At 36.6% G+C, this 15,673-nt stretch overlaps 2 protein-coding genes across 2 annotated transcripts in view; both read left to right on the top strand.

Annotated features, from left to right (window-relative positions):
• The first annotated feature begins 86 nt into the window (after positions 1-86).
• LOC135117967 (putative uncharacterized protein DDB_G0282133) lies at positions 87-4,105 on the top strand. Its single transcript, XM_064038650.1, has 2 exons — positions 87-94; positions 150-4,105. The coding sequence occupies exons 1-2, from the start codon at positions 87-89 to the stop codon at positions 3,235-3,237; spliced, it is 3,096 nt and encodes a 1,031-aa protein (XP_063894720.1). The 3' UTR covers positions 3,238-4,105.
• Positions 4,106-10,257: 6,152 nt separating this feature from the next.
• LOC110380894 (uncharacterized protein) overlaps positions 10,258-15,673 on the top strand; it is a 47,082-nt gene continuing 41,666 nt past the window's right edge. Inside the window, exon 1 of the mRNA XM_049844531.2 lies at positions 10,258-10,553. The gene's annotated coding sequence lies outside the window, so the exon portion shown is untranslated. The remainder of the gene's footprint in view (positions 10,554-15,673) is intronic.

Genomic DNA, 15,673 nt, shown 5'->3' with positions numbered 1-15,673 from the left:
ATTGATAGCAAAACCAAAACAATATATAACGGAACTGAAAGTGAGAACACCAGTGAAAACAATAAAACGCGACCGAGATAGTAAAGATGAGGCCGTCAGCGAAGACGATAAAAGAACGGGAAGAAAAGCAAAGCAAGGTATTAAGACAGAAATGGGACCGAGAGCATAAGCGAAGTCAGTGAAAAGGATGAGGGGGCCAAGATTGATAGCGAAACCCAAAACAATATACTCAATGGAACTGAAAGTGGGAAAACCAATGAAAACGATAAGAAAAACGCGACCGATATAGTGAGTAAAGATGAGGTCGTCAGCGAAGACGATAAAAAGAACGGGACCAAAAGCGAAAGCGAAGGTATTAGCAAGACAGAGAATGGGACCGAGAGCATAAGCGAAGCTAATGACAAGGATAAGGATAAAGGGGCTGAAATTGATAGCGAAAGCCAAAACAATACAGTCAATGGAACTGAAAGTGGGAACACCAGTGAAAACGATAAGAAAAACGCGACCGATATAGTGAGTAAAGATGAGGTCGTCAGCGAAGACGATAAAAAGAACGGGACCAAAAGCGAAAGCGAAGGTATCAGCAACACATTGAATGCGACCGAGAGCATAAACGAAGTCAGTAGCAATAGCAGTCAGATTGGTAGCGAAACCCAAAACAATATACTCAACGGAACTGAAAGTGAGAACACTAGTGAAAACGATAAGAAAAGCGCGACCGACATAGTGAGTAGTGAAGAGGTCGTCATCGAAGACGATAAAAAGAACGGGACCAAAAGCGAAAGCGAAGGTATAAGCAAGACAGAGAATGGGACCGAGAGCATAAGCGAAGTCAGTGAAAAGGATAAGGGGGCCAAGATTAATAGCGAAACCCAAAACAATATACTCAATGGAACTGAAAGTGAGAAAACCAGTGAAAACGATAAGAAAAACGCGTCCGATATAGTGAGTAAAGATGAGGCCGTCAGCAAAGACGATAAAAAGAACGGGACCAAAAGCGAAAGCGAAGGTATTAACAAGACAGAGAATGGGACCGAGAGCATAAGCGAAGTCAGTGAAAAGGATGAGGGGGCCAAGATTGATAGCGAAACCCAAAACAATACAGTCAATGGAACTGAAAGTGGGAACACCAGTGAAAACGATAAGAAAAATGCGACCGACATAGTGAGTAGTGATGAGGTCGTCAGCGAAGACGATAAAAAGAACGGGACCAAAAGCGAAAGCGAAGGTATCAGCAACACATTGAATGCGACCGAGAGCATAAATGAAGTCAGTAGCAATAGCAGTCAGATTGGTAGCGAAACCCAAAACAATATACTCAACGGAACTGAAAGTGAGAAAACCAGTGAAAACGATCAGAAAAACACGACCGAGATAGTGAGTAAAGATGAGGCCGTCAGCGAAGACGATAAAAAGAACGGGACCAAAAGCGAAAGCGAAGGTATTAGCAAGACAGAGAATGGGACCGAGAGCATAAGCGAAGCTAATGACAAGGATAAGGATAAAGGGGCTGAAATTGATAGCGAAAGCCAAAACAATATAGTCAATGGAACTGAAAGTGAAGTTGCCAACGAAAACGATCAGAACGACGTGGCCGAGATAGTGAGTAGAGACGATTACATTAGAGAAGACGATAAAAAGAACGGGACGAAAAGCGAAAGCGAAGGTATCAGCAACACATTGAATGCGACCGAGAGCATAAACGAAGTCAGTAACAATAGCAGTCAGATTGGTAGCGAAACCCAAAACAATATAGTCAACGGAACTGAAAGTGAGAACACTAGTGAAAACGATAAGAAAAACGCGACTGATATAGTGAGTAAAGATGAGGCCGTCAGCGAAGACGATAAAAAGAACGGGACCAAAAGCGAAAGCGAAGGTATCAGCAACACATTGAATGCGACCGAGAGCATAAACGAAGTCAGTAACAATAGCAGTCAGATTGGTAGCGAAACCCAAAACAATATAGTCAACGGAACTGAAAGTGAGAACACTAGTGAAAACGATAAGAAAAACGCGACTGATATAGTGAGTAAAGATGAGGTCGTCAGCGAAGACGATAAAAAGAACGGGACCAAAAGCGAAAGCGAAGGTATCAGCAACACATTGAATGCGACCGAGAGCATAAACGAAGTCAGTAGCAATAGCAGTCAGATTGGTAGCGAAACCCAAAACAATATAGTCAATGCAACTGAAAGTGAGAAAACCAGTGAAAACGACAAGAATAACGTGACCGATATAGTGAGCAAAGATGAGGCCGTCAGCGAAGACGATAAAAAGAACGGGACCAAAAGCGAAAGCGAAGGTAGCAAGACAGAGAATGGTACCGAGAGCATAAGCGAAGTTAATGAAAAGGATAAGCTCAAAGCGGCCGAGATTAATAGCGAAAGCCAAAACAATATAGTCAATGGAACTGAAAGTGGGAATGTCAACGAGAACGACAAGAACAACGCGACCGAGGTAGTGAGTAGTGACGTCAATGAAGCCAATCAAAAGAATGGGACCAAAAGCGGAAGCGAAGGCGAGGTAGGTAACGAAACCGATAAGAATAATGGGAACGAAAATAACAGCACAGATATCAGCAAGACAAAGAATGAGACCAAGAGTATAAGCGAAGCTAATGAAATGGATAAGGATAAAGGGGCTGAAATTGATAGTGAAAGCCAAAACAATATACTCAACGGAACTGAAAGTGAGAACACCAGTGAAAACGATAAGAAAAACGCGACCGATATAGTGAGTAGTGAAGAGGCCGCCAGCGAAGACGAAAGCGAAGGTATTAGCAAGACAGAGAATGGTAGCGACAGCACAGGCAAAATCAACGAAAATGATAAAGACAAGGCGGACAAGACTAAGAGCGAAAGCCAAGACAATAAACTCAACGCACCTGAAAGTGGGAACGCCAACGAGAACGATAAGAACGAAGCGACCGAGAAAGTGTGTAAAGGCAAAAATAAAAAAAGTACAAGTAAAGGCGGAGCGTGCAAGAGGAATAAGAAGAAAAAGCGAGACAGAAAGACTAAGGTTAATTACTGTCGCTCTCAGTGTCCTTCTAGCTGCGAAAACCAGTGCACCGAACGCTGTAGCTCAAGTTCTATCCAATCTAGCGCTTTTCTTAGAACCTTTCACTGCTCTTGGTACGCTGGCCCTCGTTGTCGAGCTCGCTGTCTTAAATTCTGTGGAGCACGATGTCGGAAGGTCTGCTGGTGGCGCTGCCGCAAATTGAAGTCTGACTAAGGGCAAATGGACAAAGGCATTGTGAGCCAGCGTCAACCATCTGTGCTTCATCATCCTAAAACGAACCTCTCTTCGTTCATCAACATAAGTATTACCATCTCGAATTTCTTTAAGCATATCATTAGCTAAAGTACCATTAACTAAAGTTTTAACTTCAGTCTTCGTGTGAACTTTCTGAAATAAAAGTGATTTAACCTCGACTGCTCCGTTTTAGGAAGTTGTTGTTGCAACATTATCAAAATTAAAGCAGCAAAGAAAACCTGCTCAGATTAAAAATTATGAAGGTCGTTTTTTTTCCTACGCATTCAATCAATCAATGGACCTATGTATATTGGGTAACTCGAACCAGTCCTGTAAAAATGCTAGTTCTGTATGAAATTGTAAGTGCAGTGAAAAAACACTGAGTCAAATATTATGAGAACAGTATAGGAATTCAATAGTAGGACGTACGTGTGTTGAAAATGTTCATTTTGTAGTTTCTTAAAGTCGATAATGTAGGACGCATTTCATGGCTGATGACATATAAAAGGATTATAATATTATGTGTTCCTCTAATTGTAAAACAGATATTAATAAATATAGACTCTGCCGAATAAATGTTTCCTTTACAGCTTTTCTAATCTCGTCATTCGCAAAATGAAGTCACAGAAGAGTATAATTTTTGCAGTTTTTTTTATTATAGAGTTATAAACTTTGATAAAAGATTGTGGATGTGTTTTGAATAATTGAAGCAAAGCTCGTTACATTTGAGTAACATACGGTTTTCGACCCACTTAATTACATTTACTCATGTAATCATTTTTTGACATTGAATGGAACTGGTTGGTCAGTATGTTAACCGTGGCCGAGATAACAAATTCATATTGTGTGCAATTATATTTTTCTTATGAAATATTACTTTATTATACAGCATGTTTCATTTGGTATTAAGTTTAGAACTGGTTATCGTAGGTACCTTCATAGTTCTTTTTAAACGACTTTTTTTTGTCATTTATTTATTTTCAAACATATAATTTACATTTTTAAATATTAAATGTAAAAATAAAAAACATTTAAAAGTATAAAAAATAGGTTGCCACCGATATCGGGCACAGGGTCCAAGGTAGGTACCGGTGGTTAGGGTCCCAGAGACAGAAACCTCCTCACAATACGTGCCGTATCAAGGAGTACTGCCTTCTGAATCAGTCCCTTGATCCAGCCGCCCAACGAGAGCCTCCTGAGGTGTTCGTCGAGGCTCTTGGCTATTAAACCATTGGCCGTAACGACAATCGGCACAACAACCCGCACCTGATCCGACAGTCTTAAACGACTAATAATAACATTTAAAACTCTGTTATATTTATTTTATATTATTCGCAGTTTTTAGCTACTCAGCGCCTCTCAAGTTATGAAAAACGCATATAATTACATATTTTTTCACGGTCGCCTGACATTTACTATTGGTTATTATTGATCCAACTAGAATATAATATAAAAACAAGATGCTAAGAAGTATTCCTTAGAAAACATCCATAAAAAAATACTGCCAGACACTACAATTTGAAAAATCATTGAACGATAAAGAAGAAAATTCTTCACAAATACCGACTAGAAAGTAAAAACACATATTCTAGTACGAAACCAGTTTTACGTAACAGCATACAGGTTTACATGTAAAAGGTCGTAATTCCCCTGTGTGTGTTACGGCTTGTTTTCATTTTTAGGGTTCCGTACCCAAAGGGTAAAACGGGACCCTATAGTTTTGGCTCCTCTATCCGTGCGTAGTAAGAAAATAAAAATTTTCAAAGATGATGTATTTCTGTTGCCGCTATAACAACAAATACTGAAAACTAGAATAAAATAAATATTTTGGGGGGCTCCCATACACCAAACGTGATTTTTTTGCTCATTTTCTAAATAATGGTACGGAACCCTTCGTGCGTGATTCCGACTCGCACTTGGCCGGTTTTTACTACTGTGGATGTGAAGCCTGACGGGTTACAAATAAACTCTAGTACATTTCCCACTATTATTTATTTATTCCTGTTTTCACTCCATCCATCCTCCGAGCCTTTTTCCCAACTATGTTGGGGTCGGCTTCCAGTCTAACCGGATGTAGCTGAGTACCAGTGCTTTACAAGAAGCGACTGCCCTGCCTGACCTCCTCAACCCAGTTACCCGGGCAACCCAATACCCCTTGGTTAGACTGGTGTCAGACTTACTGGCTTCTGACTACCCGTAACGACTGCCAAGGATGTTCAATGACAGCCGGGACCTACAGTTTAACGTGCCATCCGAAACACAGTCATTGGTGTCTAAGATATACTTAGAAAGTACATACAAACTTAGAAAAGTTGCATTGGTACTTGCCTGACCTGGAATCGAACCCGCGCCCTCGTACTCGAGAGATTGGTTCTTTACCCACTAGGCCACCACGATTTTTTTTCCTGTTTTCACAGAAAGAAACTATAAACTCCTACAAACTTGAAGGGAGGTAGGTTCTTTATAGGGGGAAGACATACATTAAGGATCTTACCAAAATCTATTATTTATGGGGTTAAACGGGGGTTGATAGTTCGTATGAAGTGAGGGTCGCTTACGATAAAATAAAATTGTACGCGGACGAAGACGAGGGCGACCGGTGCTAATCTATACTAATATTATCTCAGGAACTACTGGTCCGATTTGAAAATTTCTTTCAGTGTTAGACAGCCCATTTATCGAGGAAGGCTATAGGCTACATTTTATCCCGGTACGGGAAGTAGTTCCCACGGGATGCGGTTGAAACCGCTGGCAGAAGCTAGTTCATAATATGGAGTTAAGTTTCTGATGTCAAATACATTATTTTATGGGTTATCAAATAATGTGTAATCGTAAGTATATATAAATGAAAAGTGTTGTTTAGATCCAGATGCGTCAAATATTTTAGACAAAACATTAACGGTAGCAGACAAGACATACAATTACGACAACAACTACCATTTCTAATACATATATTATTATTTAATATAATATCAGATACATCATCGATTTCATCACATTACCGAAAAGACATTGACCTTAACAGCAATTTATATACAGAACTGAATTATGAATATTTATTCTGAAACATTTCATAACAGAGCGAAGTTCGAGCGAGTGAATTGAATATTGTTTCAATAAATTGTGTCGCTTGCGGGCGTGGGTTAACATTCAAACCTCTGATTGGTTTGTTTTGTATCTATTTTATTTACGTCCTTTTGCGTCGCTTTGTTGGGAAACGAGTGTGTTTGTGCATTTCCCTCACGTGCCTTTTGTAAAATATATAGGCCAGTTTTAATGAACCCGCTTGGGAAAAACAAGTGACTTTATTCAATGGATTTTGAAAATACACTGCGGCTGCAGCTTTCCATTTATGAATGTTGATTTGAGTGGAAAGCTCGTAATTTTATTGCATGCGTGAAATATATTCATGCATAATACTGATGAAACGCATGACTTCTTTATTTGTATCCTATTTAAATAAAAATAAATAATATACGGAGCAAGAGGGAATGGCAAGAAGTCCTCAACTTATTTTGCGTTAATCTTATGCTATCGAACGGCAGATATACCTAAGGAAAGTAAGTACGTTAGACGTTATCACGTCACTTGACAGCCGAAGCTGCGGGATTGTTCGAAAGAGTGACAGCGGCCCTGGTACATAAAGGGCTTAAGAAGGAACATGGTGGGTTTTGAAGCCATGGTGAATCAGTAAGAGTCTGACACTCTTGGTCTTTTAACGATTAAATATTTGGTAATTTAATGATGAAACCTCACTTGACAGAAAGAGACTGAAGCTACTCAACTATCATTAATCAATTCGTTTAGTACCTATTAAATAGTGATCCCCATCCAATGACCAAATTCGAGGCTAGGAAAGATACATAAATTTTTACGAGTATGAATTGTAGATGAAACGATTGAAATCAGGTAATTACTTATAAAATACCGGCAATACTGCGTAATTAATATAACGTAACTACCGCAATTAATAAAGTATCAATAACCGTTAATTAAAATTACCTAACGCCTAATTATGATGCCGAACAACCTGATCCAAAACTTCAATAATAAATAACATGACGTTCAAAATGCGATTGATGATAACGAAATTGTTTTTACTGATTCCGTAATCGATTTTCACGCGATTATTGTTCTCATAAATGGCTGATGACGAGTTTTTAAATAACTGTTTAAAGATTGAAAAACACAATCAATTACAAAAGCCGCCATTTTGTTATTATTGCTTGGTACCTACCATGTTTATCCGCCTTTACTCCTATCAAATTCCCTTTTCAATCAATTATGTGTGTATTGAGTAAAAGAAAATAAATACTAACTGCAGTGTATATTCTAAAATATTTCAATCTTATATCGTCTATAAACTTATAAACATTAGTCGTCGATCTAATCACAAAGTTCGTTCACCTCAGAGAATGTTAGGTGTTTCACTTTGCGCAGATAAAAGTTAAATTACGTAACAAAACACACTAGACAATTTACTGTTCGAACAAAATATTCATTATGTAACACTAGGAGAACTTTTCAACAAGTTTTAATACTAATTTGGTTTTGAAGATTTCGTTACGTAGAACCTGTGTCGTAGATAACCTGAACATTTGTCGTCTAACGTTATATAACCGCTAGTAATTTGCCTTATTTTTTTATGATTTCAGTCGACTTCTCAAAAGGGGGAAGTTTCTCTATTCGGATGAAGTGTATTTTTTTTTTCAAAACTTGTCTTCTTAATATTTATGTACATACCTATATGCTCCCGTACGTAGTATCTACTTACACATTTACTTAATTTTGTAGTTCCTTATGAACTAACTCTATGCCGTTTTAAATAATTACTTAGTGTCCACTGAAACTTTCTTGAAAAATATTTGTAAACATTTTGTTTTACTTACATAAAAAAATGTTATGATGGTGGAAGTAGTGAATTCCAATTATTATGACGTTTTCTAAATAGTTCTGACAATGCGTTGCTAGGCGTTCAAATAATAGAATAACGTTGTATAATCAGTAGAATGAGTTGTGTATATTTTCCAAAATGTTTGCTCTTAAAATATAATTATAAGCATCTCTATGGAGTATTGCCTCAACTACACACGCAAACATAATGTAAAGTAAGTGATTAGTCTCAAACAGCCTCTTTTAAATCCGTTCCACATTTGAAAATTCCCGGCTGCCAGTACTTAGTGCCAGTTTGAAAACGGCACTTAATTTCTAAATGACCCTTTGCCAGCCAGGGAGCAACTAGGTGGCACCTACTTATCGTAAAGTGGCCGGACACTGAGACTACCGCATGCCAGAGCCCGCCAATCCTGTACCGAGCGGGAAAAAATCCCGCTATCTCTCCCTTATTTAGAGTTACACTACACAAGTACTGCATTTTGCACCACGTTACAATTTTATCTGAAAGTCACGGTGAGCTTAAATTAAAATTCTTGTGTAGGTGTGTTCTTTATGCAAGGTTGTGTAAAATGCTTCGGGGCAACAAGAGTATTTTAAGTAATGATTAAGTTTAACCTGTTGTGTATTGTTAAAATTGTAAGTTTATTTTCACTGAAATTATGACTTTCAGGAACTTAAATTTTCAGTTGATTGGATATTGGATCCATAATTTACATTTAAACCAAAACAATATTTTTTATTTCCAACAGTAGCATATAGGTATAGTAAGTTCAACTCAGTCGTGCGCGCGTCCTTATGTGTGGGTAACCCTTGTACATATACAGTGACTTTGTGTGCGTGACAAGAGGTACAGTCGAGTACAAATACAGTTATTTAGGGGTTGTATACGGGTGTTTAAAGAAAAACAGTTATTACGTAATTTAATGTTTATTTATTTATAATGATTCTGAATCGCTACTTGAAAAATCAAAGGAGTGTAGCGAATCCGAAAGATTCGCTACACTCCAAGGTGAATTATAAATTCTGACTCCATGTCAAAATGTCTATAGTATTCTTCTTTTTTTTCTTTTGTACATGTCGACAAGTATTACCCCACATCCCTTCATCAATTTGACTTAAACGTTCATTTATGAGTTTCATTATTTCCGTCTTATTTTGGTCGACATTATGCGAAGCAATATATATTTTTTTTTTAATTCCCCACTATACTAGATTATAGGTCTTTTTACATTCTTAGGGTCAATTCCCACTGAAAGAGCAGCGGCCGTAATTGCAAGGGATTGAGCGCGAGCGCGGCGGGCCGCGCGGCGCCGCGCGGCGCCGCTCCGCGCCGCGCTCTTACATTTTCCGTGCTCTTACGGCCGCTGCCGGCCGCTGCTCTTTCAGTGGGAATTGACCCTTAGTCCACACTTTTATTTACTGTCCGCGTACCCCGAGCTAGAAAATATGTAAGGAGTATTTAATTCATCTTAGATATTTCACCTCATTTATTTCTTAGATACTGTCAATGTCCATTTGAAAAAACATATGAGAAAATAATGAAAAACTATTAAATATTTAATAATAAAAAGCTTTGAATGTTGTTTCATTTTTTGAAACGCTTTACCTGACTCCTTAATAATTTCTCCGTAAATAACTAGTATTTTCGTAAACGACTGTACCCATAACAAAAAGCGATAAGAACACGTCATGCTCGGACGACGTCACTGTCACACGAATGAAAGTTGTATATTTACTAGCCGACGCACACATAGGGCCGCGCGCAAATCTGAGTTGAACTATCTATAACATGATATTTTTTTTATTTATAATTCTAACTAAACAACTCAGTTATTAATGTCTTCCGAATAACGGTAAGTAGTGCCAAAATAATGCGCCCAAAGAAGATCTAATCAAGCCATACTCATAGTTAATTCTTTATAATTCTTCCATCCATAAATTATTATTTATTCTTAAACCTGCCTCAAGTTAATAATTTCGTTGTGTCCATTGTAGGTGAACAACAATGTTATGGCTGGAGGCAAATCAGTATTTTATTTTGCCGTCTTGTTTTATCTACCATGTGAAGAAAAATAGCCGACTTGCAGCGCGGCATTCCTCGGCAGGCAACAGCCGTAGTCTCAGCCGGAGGCCTACGGTACGGCGACCACTCAGTTCGAAAGTAGACTCACGCTTGTGTAGACGCCATCGCGTTAAACAAACGCGCACGCGCGCTCTCGGATACGGTGGAAATCTAAATTCAAATCTGACATATCGGAGTTTTATTTTTCTATATTCTACAAAAAGTGGCCAGTGCTGTGTTTTGAATTTTTGAATCTAAATCGATCTGTACATTCGACACCCGAATTGGATACCGATTAGCGTATCGATACTTCGATACCCATTGGATTGTTTATTGTGTAAGTAGCCATCATTATGTGCGTTAATTGTGTTTGATTACAGCGCTACGTTTAATAACCGGTGTTTCAGATTTCAAAACAGATTGTAGGTAATTTAGTTTGGAGGATATCTAGTTCGCACGCATCCGCAATTTACTCCAGCATATCAGTGTAGAAACTAAAATTGATTTAAGCCTGAATTAGTAGGTACTTAATATTCAGGTTCGTTCTACTTTTCAATTGACTTGCATAAGTTAGGTACTTAAAAAAGTAAAACACGGCGGCTTTTTTACCATTTCTGCAACTGTTCAGAACGTAATGAGACCTGTAAAAGTCGTTACTTAATCACGCTGCTTTCGAAGTAATCTGAAGTAACATAGCAATTACATTATCAAAATAAGAAAATTAAAAATGTAATAGATATTCTGTCATCCGTGAAATTCAGTTCGATTTTTCATATGTCCGTGTCAAAAATTCTATTTAAAATACGCAACACAGCGTAGAGCAAAAACCATAATATGAAAATATCCATCATCAAAAAGTATATTTTTTGCCAACCAAAATCCTACTCCACATTTACTCCCATCAACACCAAAACCTTCAATCAACCTCTATCATCTCGTTTTTATCGATAAGTATTTATAGCAGATGATTTCGCTCGTAAAGATATTCAAACGCGTCTAAACATTTTCACTCGCATACTTGTATTCGATTTGCATCGGAATCGAATATGTTTGTGGAGTCGATTTCACGCGGACTCCGGATGCTGAACGCCCTAGATGCGGTTACCGTCAAGTGCGAAAACTCAAGATATGAGACAGTATTATTTTAGTGTTATTGTTTCTTGGTGTTGTAGTGAATAGAATAAGCGGTTTGGTTATTAAGTCAAATACCTACTTCGTTGTTTTTGGTGGTGTATTTTAGCATCTATGGCTTGATGTGATTATTGGGTGTTCTGGATACTTCTGTAAGAGTAATAATATACTGTCCAATTTAAAAATGGATCATTGATATTTATGAAAGAAGAAGAAGAAGTAGCTACACTACCTACTTAAATATTATAATTCTTTCTAGAGACCATTAGCTTGATTTTATTCAGTTTAAAATGTATTTTTAATAACTTAAGTAGCTCAACGCAGGGATATTATAAAATTAAGATTCCAAGTTTTCCAATTCGATCTCAGTGGAGTGCACTTGGAGAGGCCTATGTCCAGCAGTGGACTGCAATAGGCTGATGATGATGATGAAGATTCCAAGATTTTCTAAAATACCTACATAGTTAGTTACAAGTGAAACTAATACCGGGTGTGTCGTTCACAATCACATTAAATGAAATGCGTTAATATACTGGTTAATATATGTCGATTAACACAAAGAAAAAATAAAAATACGTAAAAATAAAAAAATGAATTTTTCAAATAAAGTAAATAGAATAAAAATGTGCGAAAATTAGAACACCATATAAAAGTCAGTCATTACAAACAACTGAAATTCTCCCTTGAAAACTGACAGCTGTCAACCGATCAAAACATTCGATATTCCTAACTTTATCTCTGCTTTACACATGATGTTGTAAATTATAAAAACGAAAAATGACTCCTGTGGTTAAACCACTGAATGGATTAGGTTATTTTTTTTTTACAATTCGCCATAGAATATTATAAATGGAATATGGCATATACCCATAGGATTTAATGTGATTATGAACGACACACCCGATATAAGCGTGTTAATAACTTTTCCCGGTAATCTAATACATAATAACATATTCACTTTCAAAATACTCATAATATCCAGGTACCCATATGAGTGTGTGATCATCCCACCAACAGTTTTCAAACACCGGTTGTTTTTATACATCCCGCGATCACAATACCATAGATTCTCTTACAGGTATAAACTGTATAATATTATGCTACGTATACCTATTATTACTGTATTAAATTACCTATACCTACATCCTATAATTGCCTACGTCGGTGAACTTACCAGGGAGGTAGGTACTCACCGACTATTTTATAGTCACTATTAATACAATACGTCGCTACTTGTAAAACACTGGTACTCAGAAGCCGGTTAGACTGGAAGACGACCCCAACATAGTTGGGAAAAAGCTAGGCAGATGATGATGCTGAGACAACACAGAGCATAGCATACAGACTATTTTAGTTAAATTTAGACACCTGAATCTTAGTTTATATAGCTGGAAATAGTATGTATCGGTGTAATATAAAGAACTAATCTGGCAATAGTTATTTATATTAACCCATATACACACGCACATTTTCAATCTCTACTATCAAGTTGTGCTCCATTTCAGCAATTTTCAACTAAAATACATGATGATACAAATAATTTTATTCACTAAAATAAACAGTTTAGTATCTTCCAGATACGTAGACATTAGCATACCACTAACTTACACGCCAGAGTAATGAAACTGTCGACACGGTATCCTATTGTTTCGCTAATAATAGGCACAGAACAATGTCTTAGGTAATAATTATAATTTTAGTACAAGATACTATTAAAATGTTGACTTGCTATCAAGAAAATTCTTCAAGATGGCACGTTTTAATGCTTACTACGAAAATTACAGTAAAATGTTCAGAAAGGTTCAACTTAAAGGTAGATAAATGCTTAAAAGTGTAAATTTAACTTTGAAAAAATCTGCTAATATAATATTTTCTAGCAGCTGTCACATTTAAACGCACATAAATAACAAAGCAATAATTATTTAATTAAAAATAGTATGAACGTGCGTGACGTGATCAATTTTGCCTGCCAACGTGAAAAATTTGCCCCAGTTGCAGCTCTTATGAACATTTTCAATTAAATATAATTTGTATGTATAAAACACATTCGTGTATTATACCAATATTTTATGCGAAGACATGACTGAGAAGCATTGAAATCAAATCAATGTTGTTATTATTCAAATTCATTTTATAACGAACCGGTCTTTATAAGATTATAGAAGTGTTCAAAAACATTTCGTTTAAATACTACCTACTAATATTGCTTCTCATCTGTTAACGATAAAAAATCCTATTGACAGTACCTATCTAAATAATTTAATTTTTATTTGCTAAGCTTTTATGAAAGTTGCATAATAAGTTGTTTGGATGACACTGACAAGTTCATATAAATGTCAATCGCGAACTCGAATTTACATTTGACACCGAATCCAAAAATTCTTTAGTGCTTCACTTGCTCCCTATTCATAAATTAACCGCAATTTATTCCATGAACAAATGCCTGCTACAAAATTAATTTAACAGCAAAATCTATAATTTTCTTCCACCATTCGCTTATAATGGCACTTTCAAGCATGATTTGTCGATTTTATGCAACGTCGTCGGTCGCACTTCATATTTTTTTTATATTTTTTGTAAAAGTGATCAAATAATTATTTAGAAAGGTGTGATTTGATGGTATGGCTATTGGCTTACAGTTAACAGTTAGACTGAGACATAAAATAAAAGGATAAGTATCATTAGGTTTTATTGCTTTAGAAAACCTCTAAAATAATAAAAATGCAGCTAAATACAAACTTACGATTGAAATCAAGATATTTACAAATATAATATAAAATACCCGCATGTTCTTAGCATAGTTTATTCGCTAAAGCTAATTGATTTGTATGAAAATTTAATGACTTTGTAAGGAGAATGGTCTACTTATCAATTGTAATTGTGTCCTGATGATAATCACGACATTGTATGCAACTTGTTAATTAATATGACCTGCCTAAGCTTTAGATCATGCATAAGACATGTTTCTTTAGAAATACATTACATAGGTATAAGCTAGTTTTCCTCTCTGCCTCTTGAAAACTAAGCATGACTGCCGTACTGTTACCCTATCTTCACCATGATCATTGTATTTTACCTCATCGACAACCTTTTGTCTCATGTTTAACTCCTGTAACATCAAGAGAAGAATATATTTTTAAAGAAAGTACACCTTGTAGTTACGCCCTATATTTTTCCCAGTTGCCAAGATCGTTAAAAGCGCAGATGACTTCACAGAAACACCAACAAATGTTCTGAGAGCAGCTGACGTAGGCATAATGAGCACCAGTTAATCTGCCGACCTACATATAAATACGAGTCGTTAAACTTACCGTTGCCCATATAATAGCTGGCCGCTGCTTTTATTGTTCGTGACTTTTAGCGACCTCCTCGATATAAAATAAATTGTTTTATACGTACATACTTACGTCTAAAGAAGCGTAATGTAGTTTTTGCAGCAATAAAAATATCAATTTTTGGTCACGAATCAACGTGCTATAAAATGTCTAAAGATAGCTAAATGGTTAAACACTCATTTCAGAATGCACCCACGCTAAAAACGTATTAAGAATTCCACGAGAATTCTCCGCTCAACATGCTACATCAATCATCATAAACCTTTATTCAATTAAAACCCGACGAAAGTAAAGAATGTGAAAATGAACTGAATTAATACATTTTGTAGTAATCGCATAAACATCCGCCGTAATAATTAGTATGTCAATTATCTGTGCGAAGTGCAGGCCGAAGTTTTGTGGTATGCTAGAAGGAGTTTCCAATTAAGTTATGCGGAACGCCGACTCGTGAACATGAGCGATATATCATGAAAACTGGAAGATTCTACATTCTAGCGTTCGTGGCACGAATATCGTTTTCTTTGACGTGTTAATAGATAAGGCTGGTTGCACGAATGTTTGCGATTCGGTATAACGCGAACGAAAATGAAATGTAAATTTTCTGTCAAGGAATTTTCGGGGAAGGAAGTTTTCCGTTTTTGATCAAGTGTTGTGGTAACTTATTTGTGGAAACGATTCACTTTTATGTTATTCCATGCTTTTTCGTTGAATTAGAATTAAAAAGCCCATCCATCAGCCTTTATCGCGTCTTCAAACCTTTTATAAAGTCATAGATTGACCTATTTTGATTCAAAACTATTTGTTTCACGACTCCACTATTGGCTTTACTAATTTACTTGCATACAAACAATGCCTTATCAGGTTATATCAGGCAATTTTCAACGCTATCTATTATACAATAAAGGTCATTGTTGCTTATTCTGTAAACAATATAGAATCGTGTCACAGTTTCGACTGTTCGTAATACAAAGCTTTTTGTACTAAACATTAC

The sequence above is a fragment of the Helicoverpa armigera genome, chromosome 16 (assembly GCF_030705265.1).
Source record: "Helicoverpa armigera isolate CAAS_96S chromosome 16, ASM3070526v1, whole genome shotgun sequence".
NCBI classification, from domain to species: Eukaryota; Metazoa; Arthropoda; class Insecta; order Lepidoptera; family Noctuidae; genus Helicoverpa; species Helicoverpa armigera.
This window is presented reverse-complemented; position numbering and strand designations above follow the sequence as displayed.